At 37.3% G+C, this 20,981-nt stretch overlaps 1 protein-coding gene across 2 annotated transcripts in view; it reads right to left on the reverse strand.

The window, feature by feature from the left end:
- Positions 1-3,585: 3,585 nt before the first annotated feature.
- MMADHC (metabolism of cobalamin associated D) overlaps positions 3,586-20,981 on the reverse strand; it is a 41,544-nt gene continuing 24,148 nt past the window's right edge. For both annotated transcript variants that reach the window (XM_044242051.1, XM_044242050.1), the window contains exons 4-8: positions 12,868-13,085; positions 9,363-9,468; positions 8,680-8,810; positions 4,855-4,941; positions 3,586-4,104 (exon numbers count right to left, since the gene is read on the reverse strand). In XM_044242051.1, the coding sequence (XP_044097986.1) occupies positions 3,910-4,104; positions 4,855-4,941; positions 8,680-8,810; positions 9,363-9,468; positions 12,868-13,085 (737 nt within the window). In that variant the 3' untranslated portion in view covers positions 3,586-3,909. The remainder of the gene's footprint in view (positions 4,105-4,854; positions 4,942-8,679; positions 8,811-9,362; positions 9,469-12,867; positions 13,086-20,981) is intronic.

The raw sequence follows: 20,981 nt of genomic DNA on the forward strand, positions 1-20,981 counted from the left end.
CCCTGATGCTTTCTCTTGTCTGTGCCTGCAGCTCTGTCTCTGCAGTTTCTGACCTCCGTTTCTGCTTTCCCTAACCTCTCAGATGTGGCTTCTCTACATTTTATTGTGGAATTTGTTCTGTCAGTCTTCAGACTGCTCTAGTTTATTTACTCAGATGTGAATGATACCTAGTTGTAAATGTGGGAGAGGTCTTCCTCTCTGCCACCTCTACTAAGTGATTAGGTCACTCTCAATGTAGCCTTCATCTTTGTTTCCTGCACCTCCTTAATACATTAAATCCACTATTATATCCTGCTCTTATTTCCTTAGATGCCTCTTTATTAGTTTCAAATACTAATAAAACTAATAGTTTTAAGGCTGACTATACACCTGAAGCACCTGGGAAACTTTAAAAAATACTGATGCCCAGGCCTCATTGGACTAATAAAATCAATCTGTGGGTGTGGGTGCCAAATCCACAGCATGTTTAAATATCTTCCCAGGTAATTCAAATGTACAGACAGAACTGAGGACCACTGAAGTAGAATGTGCATTCAGTAGTACTCAACTGGGGACAGGCTTATTGCAATAAATTTAGGACACTTTGTTAACTTTTATTTTTCAGATAAACATTCAGTGCCCGCCCCCCACCCCTCCACCCCCCAATCTAGCAATGTCTTTAGATATTTTTGCCATGACCATGGGTTGCTATTGGCATCTAGAGAGTAGAGGCCAAGAATGCTGCTAAACAGCATACAATGCACAGGAGAGCTTCCCCAACAATTACCAGCCTCAAAATGTCCACAATGTAGAAGTAGATAGATCTTGCTTTGGAGCAACAATGAGAATGAGTTTAAGAAGAGGAAACAAGAGGGATGCCTGGGAGGCTCAGTTGGTTAAGACGCTGCCTTCGGCTCAGGTCATGATCCCGCGGTCCTGGGGTTGAGTCCCGCATTGGGCTCCTTGCTCAGTGGGGAGCCTGCTTCTCTCTCTGCCTCTGCCTGCCACTTTGGCTGCTTGTGCTCTCTCTCTCTGACAAATAAATAGATAAAATCTTAAAAAAAAAAAAAAAAGAGAATTGGAACTAAAAGCACAATTCTGTTTACATGTAAGGATTATACTGATGTTACAACTGACAGAAGTCTAAAAAAAGTTTAATACTTCAAGCCAGAGAACTACTGTTTGAAGTGTAGTATCTATAATTGAATTTTTAAGATAGGCTTCAGTACATTTTCAATGAAATTCAAAACATGCAGAGTTTAATAATAGAATGAAAGTTGAAATTTCTTTAATCTATGAAATGTGGCAGGAATAGTAGTTAACCTGAAAGTTCTTTCAGTTTAAATTCTGCAACCCGTTTTAATATTTTTAATCACAAATTTTTTGACAATGATCACAAGGAGTCAAACAGAAACATATGTGTGTGTATATATATATACACACATATATATGTATATAGACATATATGTATTTTTATATATCTATGTATACATACATATATACATAAGAAGATCTAGATTTGATTCTACACACACTGGAATCAAACCAAATTCCAGTGCTGGGTCTTAACACTAGCTCTGTAACCAAAGCATGCACCTCTGTTTCCCATTTTGTCTACTATAAAATGAGGGATGTAGGTCAGATGATCTGAATGGTCTCTTTCACAGTTAAATGTCCATACAGTAATTCCTAAGCTCTTGTCAAAATGCAAATTCCACAACAAAACCTATTTATTAGTGATAGGTCAAAATTAATTTCAATGGCTCAACCGTATTTTAAAAGGTAGAAAATTTATGTTTAAGATGGATAATTTTATGTAGGATTTCTTTATGGAGTCCTGAGTAAGTATGAGAAAAGTGATACCTATGTTTTCTTACTATAGTACATAATCAACTACTTTCCACTATTATCAGTAACAGTCCCTTGGATCATATTTTCTGAACCTGAATCTTGCCGTAACATTTCATAGAAAATATTTTAATTGGCAATTACTGCTTCTCATGTTGCTTCTGATTCTATTAATGATAAAAGAGAGCCCTGCCACCATGTACCCTAGCTCCCATACAATAACACATCACCATAGCCATTTTTAGGACTAAGTATCCTTTTCAACCAGTAGGTGGCACTTCAGAATTGTTAAAGCCAACACTGAAATTTCAAGGGAATGAGGCTCAAACAGTAGGGCAAGGTAGCAAATGTCTGAATAAGCAACACGCACGGTAGAAACAACGAGAGTACTGCAAGACCATGGACCAAATAATTTTTTGGTGGAGCTGTCCTTTGCATTGTAGGATGTTTAACAGCACCCCTGGTCTTGACCTTCTGGATGCCTAAGGTACCACCCTTTTCTCCTCAGCCCCATGCTGTGTGGAAAGTATGGCCAGACATTGCTAAATTTGTTGTGGGGCAAAACTGTCCCAATTCAGAACGACTGAGAAGGAAAAAAGAAATAGGCAAACAGATTTATAACTATACACAATAGGACTGATCTCTCTCACACTGCTGAGTGAACAGAAGTCAGACATAAAAATGAACATACTATATACGGTTTCATATAGCATAAAGCATCAAAACAAACAAACCATATTCATCGCAGCAGGAAATCAGGATAATGGTTACCCTCGGTAGGGACAGTGAGGGGAGAAGTACCAATAATGTTGTCTTGAGATGGGGGCTGCTTAAATAGAAGAAAATTTATTGAGCACTTACGATACGGGGTATATATTTGGAAAAGTGCACCTATTAACTTTGTTGTTTTCATAGTGAATGAAAACTCTGCACCCATTACTCTCTGAATTATTGAGCAGCACTTAGCTACATGTTAACTAAGCAAAGTTTTAAATCAAGCTATGAGCTAATATCTCCATGTGTTCCTTTTAAAAAGTCACTTAACTGAAAAATACAGGAAAAATCCATTTCATTAATTCATTTCTAAGCGGTTACTTGCTCTTCTGAGATTCCTACTGGCAAAAGCCTCACAAATCTAAGATGATTCTTTTTAAGCTTAAAAACTATAGCTAAGGGGTGCCTGGGTGGCTCAGTGGTTAAAGCCTCTGCCTTCAGCTCAGGTCATGATCCCAGGGTCCTGGGATCGAGCCTCACATCGGGCTCTCTGCTCGGCAGCGAGCCTGCCTCCTCTTCTCTCTCTCTCTCTCTGCCTGCCTCTCTACTTGTGATCTGTCAAATAAATAAAAATCTTAAAAAAAAAAAAAACTATAGCTAAAAACTATAAAAACAAGGTCTGTCACAAATGAGGCATTTCTGTAAAGTACCATAGTTTTTGTCTCTTACTAAAATGGAGAAATATTACTTAGCAGCTGAGGCACTGTTTTGTCAAAATAACCTGTATTTATATGCCTCAATCCAGGAGGTAAGGATCCTTTTTTGAGATCCATATTCTTTTACATATATAGTATTAATCCTTATTTTCCTGCACAAACATTACTTCAAAGTAATACATGCTCCAACACTTAGCAAGTAATAAAATTGAAAGCTACACTGAATCTAGAATTCGACTGCATTTTTAAAAAATGCTTAAAAATAAGAAACTACATTAATCTTTTTAAAGAACTCTATTTTAAACATATTGCAATGAAAAAACACAGATCCAAATAGGTGATTTATTTTTAGAGAAAAATAAAACAGGTTTTTCCAATAAAGGGAAGAATAACAATATGAAATCATGTCCTGATTACATGTCAATTACCACATTCCATACAATGTGGATGTGATCAACATGTATTCAATGATAGCATGAATAAACAGTTGAGATTTAAAAATCACATACCACTTGCCAATACTGTAAATCAGTAAGTGTCGAAATAAATACCCAGAAATAAGTAAATTTTAAAAACTGAAGCTTTTGACAGTTTTGACAGATCAACCCAAATAGTACATACAAATAGTACAGCTGATAAATTGACATTGCTGTTAGTTTCCACCTAATTTCTTTATAATATGGCTGTCTGGTGTTGCATTAGTGAAGATGCTTCCTACAACCACATGGGTACCCCAGAGCCTATGACGAATCACTTTGCAGCAGCCAAGATCATCCACAGAGAATCCTAAATGTCGATAGCGTTCATCTGTTTCAAAAAGAGTGTTGTTTGTATATGGTCCAAAAAACTGGAGAAGATAAAAGTGATATTCATTAGCAAGAAAGACAATGATGTAAGTTTTTATATAAAATGAATACACACCTATTTTGATACTTCAAATATTTAAAAAATCAGAACCTAAAAAGGGCAGTTTTTAGGTACTGCATGTGACCAAGCACTTCCTCTTCATCCAGTACCTGTGCTTCTGGAAATGTGAAACCAATAATCTAGCAGATTACATGCTATCCTGAACCAAACACTTAACATTATACAATCTTTCTAGATTTTGACTTTGAAAAGAAACAGTACATATTCCTATTTTAAGATACAAAAAATTTCATTATTATTTGTAACTGAAAGCTCTGCCCAGAATTTAAAATGCGACCACAACGGTGGTTCTTGTTTTCTTCAAAGTCTAGTGTCAGAGACATACTTCCTGGAAGTTAACGTTTATAAATCTTTAACACCCGTATTTTCTTAATTCTAAAAAGTCTTCTTTCTTAAACTATGACTGCTAATTTGTAACTACGAAATTCATTAATGTAAAAGTATTTACTAGTGAGAATGAAAACTAAAAAAGACAGAAAAACTTGTCAGTGACTGGTCCCTCAAAGGTTGTGAATGGAACTGACTCAAACTGGTACTTCTTTGGATAAAGTTGTGAAGTTTAAAAACTGTCTTAGATAATAACTTTGTTAGAAATAGATCATTTAACAATTTTATAATAAAAAAAATTCCTACTTCAAATTAATATGGTTTTCAAAATGTAATTACTCACTGCCAAACCAGATGATGGGTCAATAAAGTCAGCCCAATAGCCTTCTGCTCGAAGAGCATAACAAATTTCCTTAGCACCATTAATGAACTGCAGAGAAAAAGAAAAAAATGTTCTGAAGATAGCATCCTTACATACTGTTGAAATATAAAACATTTTAAAATATCTTTTGCTTCAGAGAACTCAGTAAGATTAATAAGGAAATACAACTAATGATTAGATATAAAGTCATAAATTATTTATGCCAGTCCAAAATACAGTTCATTTAACACTTTCATTTCCTTCAGAAAGTCTAAATTGTGTATTTTTTCTACTAAATTATTCCTTATTTTAGGAACAATTTCTAATAAATTCTGTGCTATTAACTCCCAAATCTGCCACGAATTGGAAAACACAGTTACTATTTTTGTATTATAAAAATAAGGTAAGAAAACAAAATACAATGAAAAGATATGAACCATTCATTTGAATGTTGTTTAAAAAGGTTATTTGTGCCTGGGCAGCTCAGTTGGTTAAACAAATGCCTTCGGCTCAGGTCATGATCCTGGGATCCCGGAATAAGTCCCGCATCCGTCTCCCAGCTCCACGGAGAGTCTGCTTCTCCCTCTGACCTTCTCCCCTCTTATGCTCTTTCTCAAATAAATAAATAAAATCTTTAAAAAAAATGCTACTTGTGTTACAAAAACACATCTATTCATGATACATAATTTTCATTATACACCCTGTTTTTTGTACAGTATTTATTACAAACCATGCATCTGTATCACCTATTCAAAATCTTGGTCTCACCATTCTACTTTGTAACTCCTATGATGTTTTTACTACCTTTCTCAGAAGTCTAAGCAGTGAAAAAGACAGTAACAAATATTAGGACCAGATTATTGTGTTTAAAAAAAAAAAAGACAACAATCCATAAATGTTTAAAAACAAGGGCACAGATCCATTTCTGGTCATACAGAATAACAGCTATCAAGCTTGCTATCTGCTGAAAGCTGTAAAACTGACTAAAATATATGAGACAATGGTTTTAAATCCTGAACAAGAGTGAGCCAAAACTGGATAGAAGGGCAACAAATTAGGTGATGCCCATATTTGTTCCAGCTGTCTGGAACACTGTCATAGGGCAAAGGAGAAGATTCCAAGCAAAGTGATGGTGTCACTAAACTAAGGAGGTAGAAAGGGAAGAGTTCTACTAAAGCATCTAAATTTGTGGGTTAGGGTACTAGAAGAGAGAGGCATAAATGGGATTCCCAAATAGAATGCAAAGTAATTCACCCTGGTACAGTAACCAAGGGTGGAGCTGTGCACTCCCCCAAGCCAAGATTCCTTGAGGAACTGCCCTCACAGAAGAGTGCTAACTGGCATCTGAGAGGTCAGTAGTGTCACCAGAGGTTGGTGCACCGCTAGGTAACATGAATTTCTGGCTCACACAAAGCGCTAAGACCTCACTGAGCATGTTGGGCATTTAGCTGAGATCCCCCAAAGTTTATGCCTGAGGAAGATGGGCCATATCCTAAATTAAGAGGTTAGCAACTTGCAGCCTGAAGGTCAAATCCAGCTGGGTGCCAGTAAGTGCAATATGGTTTCAATGGAATATATCCATGTCTGTTCATTTATATATTGTCTATGGCTGCTTTAACAAAATGAGGGTTGAGCTGAGTAGTTAAGACCCTATAACCTAGAAAGCCTAAAAATTTACTATGTGGCTCTTTAGCAGGGATCAGCAAACTTTTTCTGTATAGAGGAAACAATTTAAGCTAACTTACTTTCTCCCAGGACTTCCTTGTAAAATAATGAAAAACATTAATATTGTATTCTTTAGGTTATCTTCATACTTAATATTTATACTTATTGTTGAATCTCATTAATCTTAATTCTTAAATAAGAAACCAACTAAATATGGTCTAGAAAAGTCATTAGAAAATACATCAATTTAATGAACAGAAACAAAACTATAATAAACTACAAGAACAAAGCAATACAAATATTGGTAAAAGTATTTCTTTTAAGATTTCTGCTCATCAACAGCAAACACTGATATGTGGTGGAAAAAACTACAATAGATTTAAACTACAGAACATAAAACATCTACTGACAGTAAACTACAGGTAGTTCTAAAATAATCACTAACATACTAAAACAGAAAGATCTTCATCGCTTTAGTCATTATAAAATTAAAAGCAATAGGACATTTCAAAACCCTGAAATTGGTTATAAAAACCTGACATTTGTACCGGGGTCAGTATCAAATGAGGTTCAGAATGTTTAACTCATTGGAAATTAGGACCAATAATGCAATGCACATTTGGGAGTGCTCTAGTGACTAAATGATAGCAATGGTAAGTATATATGTATTAGTAAATACTGCCTTAGTTGGTAAAGAGAAAAGGTTTGAGTTACTGCCTGAATTTCAACTCTCTAAATTCAGATCTCTTTAAAATCAGACAGTTCTTAGGCCTCTCTGTAACTTCTTTATTAACTGGCATGCACCCTGCTCATGATCATGATAATATCCAATTATTGGCAAAACTATATGTGGGATTTTTATTTTTTTAAGATTTATTCATTTGACAGACAGAGCTCACAAGTAAGCAGAGAGGCAGGCAGAGAGAGAGAGGGGAAAGCAGGCTCCCTGCAGAGCAGAGAGCCCGATACAGGGCTCAATCCCAGGACCCTGGGATCATGACCTGAACCGAAGGCAGTGGCTCAACCCACTGAGCCACCCAGGTGCCCCTATGTGGGATATTTTAATATGAAGTCAAAAGTCATTATCCTAAGAGATTCTGTCCAGTTTATAAATTATAATTTACAAATGAAGAGAACCATATATCCAATCCTAAAGAAAATATTTAAAAATTCCTAATATTACTTTACATGGAAATTAGCTAACTATATTTGAAAAAAATTCCCTTAACTAAAGTACCCAAGTGAGCTAATCTTGACCTGTCACAGGCAAAGGAATATTTTCATATCTTACAGAAACTCATAACCCAATATCAAACTCTTAAGACAATTATACGTTTTTGTATTTTTTTAAATTGAAGACTTTAATTTACCACTTCACATTACTCAGGTTGGTGAAATAGAAAGAAATGCTAATAATATCCAGGGTAAGTAAGTTATGGTAACAACATACATACTAGGGCCATCTAGGCAGCATCCATCAAAACATAAAGTGAATATACACCCTGGATTCACCAATTCCCTATTTAGGAATCTACAGATGTTAAGTGTGCGCATAAAAATATATGCACACATATATTCACTGCCTATAACAGCAAAAGTTTTTCAACTTACAAATTACTCAGGGAATTTTTAACATAAAAAATTTATGGTTTGCTCATGAAATATAATACTATACAGATTTTACATAGTATAAAATCTGTAATGCTATGGAAAGGTGTCAAAACATTTTTTAGTAAAAAGCAAAGGACAGGAAAAAAGTGGGTATACAATATATTGTTACTATACTGTACACTGTTACAGTTTATTCCTTGAAGACTGGAGTAGTTTTCACTTTTTACTTGACTTGCTTTAAGAAGAGAGAGTGACGGGTAGGAAGAGTTAATTTTATTTTTGCCATTTGTACTGTATTTTCCAAAATTCAAAAAAAATCTGAGGAAAGTACTACAAAGAATCTAAGTTTTTCGAAGATATTAAAAACAAAAAATGATGGCATTTTTATTCTAAGATGTGAAAGTCCTTTAGTATGGACATACATTAGCAAAAAATTAATAAATGCTAAAAAGATACCCATCATTTAAAAATGCTGGTTCACTGGTGTTTAAACATCACAAAATTTAAATTGTCAGCAATGGAAAGAATTACCTTTTCTAAAAGCATTTCTCTTTCATTTTCTACCTCTTCGCTCCAAACAGTCATATCATTCTTTGTTTTCTGTGTTATAGTCAGAATCATTAGTTTGTTGGTAGCTCCTTCTGGAAACAGTGACTCAAAATCTATAAAAAAGAACAAAATTCCAGGGAGAAAATAAGTTTTTTTTTTTCCCTTTTAAAGAAGCAGTACATAAAAGTACTTCTTACAAAAGTGATGGGTAAGTTTAATTATTGTGGTACATGTTAGGTTGATAAATGCATACTATTTTTGAAAAAACTTGAAGAGAACTTTTGGTTAACTTCTGCTCTTGTTGAACTGAAATACTGCTGTCAACAATTCTGAAGAGCAAATAAGGTTATTTGTTATTGGTCTTGTAATCCTTCAGAGTAAGTATTAAAATTTTCTCAGTATTATGTATTAGTTTATGAAATTATAGCTATAGTAATCACCCAGAAGTAGAAGGATTTCAGGGAAAAAGTTACTGAAAAGTCTATACAGCTATGAGGGGATATCTGAAAGACCCTACCTTGGCCATGTAATCTTTTCAGACCAGACATATTACAATATTAAGTTACAAAGTACTGCAATGCCTATGGAGTCCATTATTTAACATTTAAGAAAATTAGTGACATTATATAATACAGATTAGTGTAAATGTATGAAGCACACTGTACCTCTTCGCAGCAATTCTGGACATGTCTGGATTGCACACTCTACTTTGGCGTTTTCAAAGTAAGTTTCTGCACTGCTGATTTCTTGTTCAACAGGTCCATTACTACCCTAAGAGGAACAGAACATAAATAAAAGCTGGAGTTCAAATAAAATATCTGATCTGTTACAAACCTGTATTCCCTGAAAAGTTTAAAAAATAGATTAACTGGAGGTGGGGTAATAAAGATTTAAAAACTTCAAAATGAACATATAAATATACTATATACATATGTATATAGATATATATAAACATAGATATAAATATACTAATATTCTAAGACTTGATATGAGAAGTTGGCTAAGCAACTAAAATGCCTAAACTAAAATATATATTATAAATTATATATATTAAATATATACCCTTTCCTACAGGACAAGTTTAGAGGCTTCTATTCAACTGAAATTTATACTATATATTAGACACTATGACAAGAGCAGCCCCTCAATGGTAAAAAATCTGGCCTTCACCCTTAGGTTTAAAAGAGTGAGTAGAAGAAAACATGAAAAGCATGAACAAATAAATGTAATCCAACATGAAAAATGCTTCAGAGTTACAAAGAAAGTCTTCTGGAGTATAGATGGGGAAACATCGTATTTAAACTATATGTGAATTAATGTATGTATTTGGTGTGTAATGAATAGGTAGAAAGGAGGTTAGAAACTCAGGAGGAAAAACAGTCCAGCAAGAGACAGAAACAGTGCAAGCACATGCAATGGTCAAAGAATATGGTACAATTAAAATAAACAAACAAACAAAAAACGAACCAAAAGGTATACTGTAATTTGAGTACAGAGGGAGCAGAGAGTTACAGGAGGCGAAGTGGTAAAGGTAAGGGATCAAAATTGTGGAAAGTCATTTATGCTACATTAAAGAATTTTGACTTTAGTCTATAAACAATGAATAGCAAGATTGGACATAAAAAAATGCCAGTATTATTGTGCAGGCAATAGACCAATTAACAGCCAATATTTACTGATCACAGTGTTTTATGTATATTTTTACATTTAATACTCATAGCAATGTTGTGTGTTAGGTATTATTATCCCATTTTACATATAAAGAAACAGAGGCTCAGAGATACTAAGTAGCTTTCTCAAGGTCACAAAATTAAGTAAAAGACAGAAGTAAACTTTGAAGCAAGATTTATCCTAGCCTCATAACCCATCTCACTATAGTGGCTCTAAGAACCGAGGAGAGCTACAGAGGTCTTGAACTCTGGCTTTATTAGTGGGACGTGAAAGGACACAAATAACTTAAAAGTTACTTCAGCGGGGGAAGCCATGCAATTCTGTCATTCTGTATGGTGATATGATGGAAAGAATCCAAGTTTGGCCTATAATTTTTGTCTTGGGACAGGGGGAGAATGACTAAATCACTTATGCTATTGGTAACATGGGAGTAAGGGCAGATTTTGAGGCATGGGAGGCTGAGGAACCTAAGTATGAGACATATAAAATCAAGGGACTTTTAAGACATTCAGATAATGATGTCTGGTGAGCAGACAGAAATATAGAATCAGAAATGTCAGAAAAAGTTAGGAAGCCAAGGAATTAAGTGACCAATGAGTAATTAAATAAGATGGACAGAAACACATAGGAAATCACATAAATGGCAGACAGAGGAGCCAAGAAGACAGAGAAAAAATTATCAGAGATAAAATGTCAGGGGAGGACAGCTGTCTCCAAATGTTAGGTTATTGGATATAAATCATTATAACTATGAGGAGCTGTTGCTCTAAATATTATGGCTTTGAAAAAAAAAATCACCCTGAAACTATGCAGAAATTGAGAAAATGATACAGATTAGGGGTTTGATAGAAACTCTGAATTGCATGTAACTTTTCATTTTGGTGAGCAACACCGGTTTATTTATTTTTAAACCCCCCCCCCCCGTTTTTATTTATTAGTTCTTTTACTCATTCATTTGAGAGAGTGTGCTAAGGAGAAGGCAAAGCAGACTCCCACTGAGAAGGGAGCCAGCTGCAGGGCTCAATCCCAGGACCTGAGCCAAAGGCAGACTTTAACCTACTAAGCCACCCAGGTACATTCCCCACCCCCCTCTTTAAAGTAAGCTCTATGCCCAACGTGGGACCTGAGCTCACAGACCCTGGATCAAGAGCAGCATGCTTTACTGACTGAGCCAGCTAGGCATCCCTACAATACCAGCTTAAGAACTCATTAAAAACAAAAAAACAAAACAAAAAAAAAACAGAACAAAAGCAAAAACAAACACTGACATTTTTTTTTTTAAGATTTTATTTATTTATTTGACAGAGAGAGATCACAAGTAGGCAGAGAAGCAGGCAGAGAGAGAGGGGGAAGCGGGCTCCCAACAAGCAGAGAGCCCAATGCGGGGCTTGATCCCAGAACCCTGAAATCATGACCTGAGGCAAAGGCAGAGGCTTTAACCCACTGAGCCACCCAGGTGTCCCAAGACACAGTTCTTCTAAAAAAAAAAATTCTTTTTTAATCTTTTTTAGTTTACGGTGTCTGAAGAATTTCAGAGATATCAAAATTTTCTTAAGTTTTAAATGCCTAGGGCGCCTGGGTGGCTCAGTGGGTTGATCAGCTGCCTTCGGCTCGGGTCATGATCTCGGGGTCCTGGGATCGAGTCCCGCATCGGGCTCTCTGCTCAGCGGGGAGCCTGCTTCCTCCTCTCTCTCTGCCTACTTGTGACCTCTCTCTGTCAAATAAATAAAATCTTAAAATTGCTTCAGAAATATCTGGAGTATAAAAAAAAAAAAATTTAAAAAAAAGTTTTAAATGCCTAGAGGAGTGTAAAACTATAAAAGCATACAATTTAAATTTTTAGTAATATAGGTATTAAATTATATTTGAAATAAGCAGTTATTAAACAATGTATTTATGAAGAATTATTTACCTACAAGAGGTAATCTAAAGTAAAAAAAAAAGGGGGGGGAGGTAATCTGGGTGGCTTGGTTGGTTAAGTATCTGCCTTTGGCTCAGGTCATGATCTCAGGGTACTCAGATGGACCAAAGTCAGGCTCCCCAGCTGGTGGGGAGTCTGCTTCTCCCTCTTCTTCTGTGTGCTTACTCTCTTTCTAATAAACTCTTAAAAAAAAAAAAAAAAAAAAGAGGCATCTGGGTGGCTCAGTTGGTTAAGCATCTGCCCTCTGCTCAGGTCATATTCCTGGGGTCCTGGGATTGAAACCCACATCAGGGTTCCTTGCTCAGGGGGCAGCCTGTGTCTCCCTCTCCTTTTGCCACCTCCCCCACCCCAGCTCCTCTTCCTGGGTTCTCTTAATAAATGAACAAAATATTTTTAAAAAAGTTATATAGCAAACATGTATAGAACAATGCCAAGCTTTTAAAAGTTATACATGTTGTTTCTGAATATGCTGGAATTAATAAGTTTTTAAACTTTTTTGATTCAAGTAATTTGCCCACATTATCAGAAATACAGTATTAATGATCAGAAAAACAAAATAAATGATATTAATGATTTACCTGAAATTCATTCACATACTGTGCCATCACAAACTCGTGTCTTTCACTTGATAAAGGCTCTGCTAGAATATCAGGTAGAGTTTTATGAACCTGGCTTTTCTTCTGTGACATGGTCCCATTGAGATGACAATCAAAACCTATGTTCCCAGGAAGCTGGAACCTCTGATCCTGAGGCCCAAATGGTCCCATAGTTTCATCAGGCCAAACTGTTCGAGAACCTGAAGAGAAACAACAAAATGAATCCATTTTCTCCAAGAGTCAAGTGCATTGGTGGACTGAAAGAATATTCTTCTAATTAGGTATTTTTTATAACACCAAGAGATCTTTGAAATTTACTTTTTTGTATGAATGTAAATTAGTTTTATGTCATTAAAAAAAATCAAAGTAACCAGTTTTTAACTCAAAGGCAAGCCTGGTATAAGAAGGATATAATAAAGTACAGTAATCCAAACTATGTAATGCCTGATAGTCATTAAAAATAATACAGTAAATTTTGGAAGGAGCCTGGGGAGATAGCAGAGCAGGAGAATCCTAAATTCACCTCATTAACACAGAAACCCCTCGGTAACCACACTGGTGAACACAGGAAATCTTTGGGTTAATCAAAGAGAAGAGGCCAATCAGAAAGGATAGAAAGGGCAGATATAGTTTGAAACCAAAGTTCCCTGCAAGACTAACCACAAACAGAAGGGACGAGTACAGAGAAGGGAATGGAAAAGACCCCATATCGGGTACCACAGACATGAGGGAGCCCCACTGAGAAGACAAGTCCCCATAACATCTGGCTTTGAAAAATCAGTGGGGTTTAATTTCAAAGATTTTTACAGTTAGTGGGTTTAGCTCTCGGAGAGCCAGAGGGTTAATAGGAAACCGAATTCCCACCCTTAAAGAGAGAGCAAAACGAACAATCCCACCCAGATTTAGTGTAGAAGCAGAAGTCTGAAAAGTGCCTGAAGTAAAACATCAAGAAGGTTTTTTTTTTTTTGTTTTGTTTTGTTTTTTTTTTGTAATTCATTTCAGTCTGTACTGAGAAGAATCTGTGTTGGAGAAGCAAGGATCTGTAGGAAATTTCTCCAAGAACAAAAGGGCTGGCAGGTGCAATTTATCTCCCTCCCACCTCAGCCTAGGTACCCAGACATTTGTGGAACCAATGTGAACACTATCCACATAACTTGCTAACACTGTGTATGCACTCCCATTCTCCTGCTGAATCACTCCATTCAAGAAGCCACACTGGGCAGGAGTCCCTGCAAAGCAGCTCCAGACAGGTCTCATCCTACAAGTGGCCCTGATAGTGAACACGATCATTCCAAAATAACTCTTGCCCTGGGGAGTGGGGAAGATAACCATGTACACCTTGCCTGACTGCAGCACCAGCAGACTGACTTGGACAGACATCTGATCTCTTGGCCCCACTTATCAACAAAGCCTCTCAAATGAAAGACAGAGACAGTGCCCTGCACTTCTGTACAACTGCAGCCCCTGTTAATGGGCTAAAGGCAGGCATCTGGACTGATTACTGATACTGTCCAACTATAAGCCCTTCTCTGCCCCAAACAGGCCCTTAATAGCACAGGGACCAGCCCCTGCCCACAATAAGAAAATAGACATTTGGAGCTGACTAAAGGTAAATGTGGCTGAGCCACAACAGTATGGTACACAAAACTCATAAAAACCCACAGGCACCTGGTTTTGGAGAAGAGGGGACAGTGTGCTACAGGGCACCACAGGACCTCTTCTTCATAAAGCCATGACTTTCAAGAGATACATATTACTTTCTAAATAGGAAAAAAAAGAAAAACAAAATGAGAAAGAGCAATGTCCCAAATGAAAGAACAGGTTAATACTAACCAAAAGAGTTAAATGAAATACAGATAAGCAATATGTGTGATGAAAAAAGAGTGGGGGACCTTTGCGAAAACTTCAACAAAGAGATAATATTAAAAAAAACTAATCAGAGATGTACTCCAGAGATGTACTAGTCAGAGATGTAAAATAAAAAATATACTACAGGGAATGAATGGCACACTTGAGGAGGTAGATGAATAGATCAGCGTCTGGGAAGACAGGGTAATGAAAAGCAACCAAACTGAATAGGAGACAAACAGAACTCAGCAACATGAGAAGTGTAATAAGTCATAGGGATCCCAGAAGGAGAAGAGAAAACAGGACAGAAAATTTATTTGAAGAAACAACAGCTGAAAACTTTCCAAACCTGAGGCAGTAAATACATTATCTAGATCCAGGAGACAGAGAGCCACCAACAAATTCAACCCAAAGAGGTCCACACTAAGACACATAATATTTAAAACGGAAAAAGGACAGAAAATTTTTAAAGCAGTAAGAGAAAAGAGAGCGGTCACACAGAAGGGAAATCCCATAAGGTTATCACTTGATTTCTAAGCAGAAACACTGCAGGCCAGAAGGGGGTGGTATGATATATTCAAAGTGCTGAAAAGAAAAAACCTGCAACCAAGAATACTCTATCCAGCATGGCTTTCATTCAAACAGAAGGAACCATAAAAATTTCCCAAACAAGTGAAGAGTTCATCATCATTAAACCAGCCTTACAAATAACACTGAAGGGAATCTCTGAGTGGAAAGAAAAGGCCATAACAAAGAAATTAGGAAAAAATCTTATAAATACAAATAATAAGAATAATAATCATATACAAAATCAGTATGGAGTTTAATACACAAAAGCAGTAGTATCAATTTTGTCTATAATCAATAGAATCAGAAAATAAAAGGATGTAAAGTGTGACATCATATACATAAAATGTGGGGACAGGTATAAACTTAGTGCTTTTAGAATGGAGTCAAACATAAGCAACCATTAATTTCATATACATTGCTATACACATAAAATATTATATATGAGTGGTTTTGGTGGACTCAGCAAGATGGCGGAGAAGTAGAAGATCCTCTTTCAACCGGTTCCCTGAATTGAGCTAAATATCTACCAGAACACTCTGAACACACATGAAATCAGCCTAAAATGTAATACACTTCTGGATCTCTATGAAGGCAGAAGAAAGATGTCAATGGAGAGGTAAAGCAGAGTGGGAGCACTCGGGACTCATACCAGAGGATACACAGAAGGGGAAGAGAGCCACAAGAAACGACTCACTGGAAAAGTAATACCCCAATACGAAAGTGCCCTATGTTTGGAGACCAGCATTAACTTGGAGTCTGGTTAAAAGCACACAAAAAAAACAAAGGGTCTTAAGGGGCAACTGCCGGAATCAGGTGGCCACAGGCACAGACTAAACCCACGGTCCCACGGTGGTTACAGCTGGCACCCACCGGTACCTGAGAGAACCCAGAGGAGGCTCCAGCATTCTGAGACCTGAGCTGCAGCCAGGTCTGAGTGCATCCGGCGTGGGCGTGGACTCCAGACAGCAGTCCCGGCAATGGCAGCCACTGGGATCCAGCTTGCCTGGACCAGTATCATTTGCGGTTTTAGTGGCACTGGGGTGCAGAGACAAGCAGGTGCTTTGGGCGACCACTGAGACGGTGGCTGGGAGTGCACACCACCTGTGGGAGGTTGTGGTGTTTGCAGAGGGGGAGGCACCACCCAGAGGGGAGCAGACTAAGGCTTCTGAGGTGGAGGTCTGGATATACTTGCATTAACCCTCCAAAAAGCCCCCAAAGAACAAAAGCCTCCAGAGAACAAAAGCCTGAAAAAACGGTTTCCTCAGAACCCAGTCCCTTGTTAGGAGGCAGGGCAACTCAGCCTGAGCAAGAATGACTAAAAAACAATGCCCCTCCCCCAGAAGACAAGCCAAAAGAACAAGAGGACAATAACCACAGGGTCCCCATAAAACTGTTAACACCCAAACATCAGGGGAAAACAATATATTAAGCCCCATGTATTGCCCCAAAACCTGTATATTTCATAGATACAACTTTTTTGTTTTAAATTTGTTCTCGTGATTTTTTTTAACCTACTTACCACTACAACTAGATGTTTAATATGACACATTACATAATAACTTTTTTTTTCAGTTTTTTTTTTAAATTTTTTTATTGATTTATTTGACAGAGAGAGATCACAAGCAGGCAGAGAGGCAGGCAGAGAGAGAGAGGAGGAAGCAGGCTCCCCGCTGAGCAGAGAGCCCGATGCGGAACTCGACCCCAGGATCCTGGGATCATGACCCGAGCCGAACTTGAACTCTTCTCATACATACACCTGTGTTTTTCTTTCCTTTTAAAAATTAATATATATAGATATAAGCTTCAAGGTAATCCTTTTTCCCTATTCAATACTATCCCTATATATAAAACAAGTTTTAATTTATCTATATCTCTGGAAAGTCGAGTCCTTTAACAAAGATAACAAGATTCACCCAGGAAGAACCAAACTAACCTTCCTCACTCACATCGAGGGTTTAAAACCACCTATTCTTCTGTGAGTGTTTCTGTGTATTTGTTTTTGTACTTTATAAATCTTAGTCTTGGAGTTCATTTTGGCTGGGGTTTATTTCCCCCCCAACCCCCGGTCTTTAACTTTTGACAGTCTTTTTGTTTGTTCTTTTTTGTTTATGTACCTTATAAGTCTTACTTTTGGGGCTCATTTTGCCTTTTTTCTTTTTTTTTTTTCTCTTTCTCTTTGGTGGTGACTTCTGATTGCTCCAAAACTTTTCCAAGGTGCACCTTGACTGGACTGTGGTTGATATATTCAGCTATACATTCCCTCAACCACTCCTCACCAAAATGATGAGGAGAAGGAACACCCAACAGAGGCAAAGTTCAGAGAATGTGTCCTCTGCCACAGAACTACTAAATATGGACATAGATGATATGTCAGAAATGGAATTCAAGGTAACAATTATCCAGGCAATGGCTAGGCTGGAGAAGACCATTAGTGGCAACACAGAATCTCTAAGGGTGGAAGTGAGGGCTGTCTGGCAGTACTTAAAAATGGTATCAATGAGATCCAATCTAATCTATATACTCTAACAGCTAACCAAGGCAGAAGATCCAATTAGTGATAGAAGACAAACTGATAGAAAAGAAGGATCAGGAGGAGGCCTGGAACAAACAGCTTAGAAGCCTTAAAAACAGAATCAGGGAAATAAATGACACCATGAAACATTTCAATGTCAGAATTATTGGGATCCCTGAGGGGGTGGAAAAAGAGAGAAGACTAGAAGATAGAGTTGAAGAGATACTGGATGAAAATTTCCCTAATCTGGAAAATGGAAAAGTGTTCATGTCCTAGAGGCAGAGAGGACACCTCCCAAGACCAACAAGTCTAGAAAGACCTCTGGACAAGTAATTGTGAAATTCACCAATCATAAATTCAGAGAGGAGATCTTAAGGGCAGCTGGGGGAAGAGATTCCTTACATACAGAGGAACAAACATCAGAATAATGTCAGTTTGTCCACAGAAACCTGGCAAGCCAGAAAGGGCTGTCAAGACATATTCAGGGCACTAAATGAGAAGAACATGCAGCCAAGAATACTTTATCCAGCAAGGCTTCCAAGACCAGCAAGGTTTAAAAGATTATGTGACCACTGAGCTGGCACTACAAGACATATTGAGGGGCGTTCTATAAAAGAAGAAAGAGCCCAAGATTAACACAGAACAGAAATTTAAGGAGACAATCTGTAGAAACACAGACATCTCAGGCAACATGATGTCAATAAAAACTTCTTTCAATAATCACTCTCAACATAAATGGCCTGAACACGCTCATAAAATGGTACAGGGATGCAGACTGGCTAAAGCGACAGGACCATTCATATGCTGTCTTCAAGAGACACATTTTGAACCTAAAGATACATCTAGACTGAAAGGAAAGGGTGGAGAAACATTGTTCATGCCCATGGGCCTCAGAATAAAGCTGGGGTAGCAATTCTCATATCAGATAAATTAGATTTTAAGCTAAAGACTGTAGTCAGAGTACAGAAGGACACTACACCATTCTTAAAGGGTCAATCCATGAAGAAGAGCTAACAATTATAAATATTAATGCCCCCAACACGGGAGCAGCCAACTACATAAGCCAACTGTTTTTTTTTTTTTTTTAAAGATTTTATTTATTTATTTGTCATAGAGAAGCGAGAGCAAGCATATGCAGACAGAGTGGCAGGCAGAGGGAGAAGCAGGCTCCCTGCCAAGCAAGGAGCCCCATGTGGGACTCGATCCCAGGACGCCGGGATCATGACCTGAGCCGAAGGCAGCCGCTTAACCAACTGAGCCACCCAGGCGTCCCCATAAGCCAACTGTTAAACAAAATAAAGAATCATATGGATATGAATTCATTAATAGTAAAGGATCTTAACACGCCACTCTCAGCAACAGATTAAGCAGAAACTCAAAGAAACAAGAGCTTCACATGACACACTGGACCAGATGGATCTCATAGATATATACAGAACATTCGACCTAAAATGACAGAATACTCATTCTTCTTGAGCAAACACGGAACTTTCTCCAGAACACATCACATAAGGTCCAAAAAAGGGCTCCAAATAAGGGCTCAACTGATACCAAAGACTGAGGTTATTCCCTACATATTCTCAGAATACAATGCTTTGAAACTGGAACTCAACCACAAAAAAAGTCTGGAGGGAATTGAAACACTTGGAAGCTAAAGACCAACCTGCTTAAGAATGTTTGGATCAACAAGGAAATCAAAGAAGAACTTGAACAATTCATGGAAACCAATGAGAATGAAGACACATCAGTCCAAAACCTATGGGATACAGCAAAGGCAGTCCTGAGAGGGAAATACAGAGCCATCCAAGCCTCTCTCAAAAAAAATTAAAAAATCCTGAAAATACCAGCTCTCTTTACACTTTAAAGAACTGGAAAATCAACAATAAATTAGGCTAACCCCAAGCACAAGAAGGGAAATAATCAAGATTAGAGCAGAGATCAATGAAATAGAAACTAGAAATACAGTAGAACACATCAACAAAACCAGAAGCTGATTCTTTGAAAGGATCAATAAGATCAATAAAACACTGGCCAAACTAATCCGAAGGAAAAGACAGAGGACCCAAATTAATAAAAATTATGAATGAAAAGGGAGAGATCATGACTAACATCAAGGAAACAGAAACAATCATCAGAAATTATTATCAACAGTTATATGCCAGTAAGTTAAGCAACCTAGAAGAAATGGATGCATTCCTGGGAACGTATAAACTTCCAAGACTGAAACAGGAAGAAACTGACAACCTGAACAGACCAATGTCTAGTAACAAGATTAAAGCGGTCATCAAAAACCTCCCAAAAAACAAGAGGCCAGAACCTGATGGATTCCCTGGGAATCCTTCAAAGAAACTTTGAAAGAAGAAATAATACCTATTCCCCTGAAGTGGTTTCAAAAAATAGAAACAGAAGGAAAACTTCAGGATTCTTTCTAGGAAACCAGCATTACCTTGATCCGCAAACCAAGCAAAGACACTATCAAAAAGGAGAATTTTAGACCAATATCCCTGATGAGTATGGATGCCAAGATTCTCAACAAGATCCTAGTTAATAGGATACAACAGTACATTAAAAAGATTATCCACCAGGACCAGGTGGGATTTATCCCTGGAATGTAGGGGTGGTCCAACATTTACTAATCAACCAATGTGAGAGAACAAATCAATAAGAGAGAAGAACCACATGGTCCTCTCAACTGATGCAGAAAAAGCATCTGACAAGATAAAGCATCCTTTCCTGACTAAAACTCTTCAAAGTATAGAGATAGAGGGAACATTCCTCAACTTCATAAAATCTATCTATGAAGAACCCACAGCAAATATCATTCTCCATGGGGAAAAGCTGACAGCCTTCCCACTGAGATCAGGAACATGATAAGGATGCCTACTCTCACCACTTTTGTTCAACATGGTACTGGAGGTCCTGGCAACAGTGATCAGACAACAAAAAGAAATAAAAGTTATTCAAATTGGCAAAGAAGAAGTCATTCTCTCTCTTGTTGCAGATGACATGACACTTTATATGAAAAACCCAAAAGACTCCACCCCCAAACAACTAGAACTCATACAGCAATTCAGTAATGTGGCAGGATACAAAATGAATGTACATAAATCAGTTGCTTTCTTATATACTAACAATGAAAATATAGGAAGGGAAATTAGAAAATCAA

This window comes from Neovison vison, chromosome 3 (assembly GCF_020171115.1).
Source record: "Neovison vison isolate M4711 chromosome 3, ASM_NN_V1, whole genome shotgun sequence".
In the NCBI taxonomy this organism is placed as follows: domain Eukaryota; kingdom Metazoa; phylum Chordata; class Mammalia; order Carnivora; family Mustelidae; genus Neogale; species Neogale vison.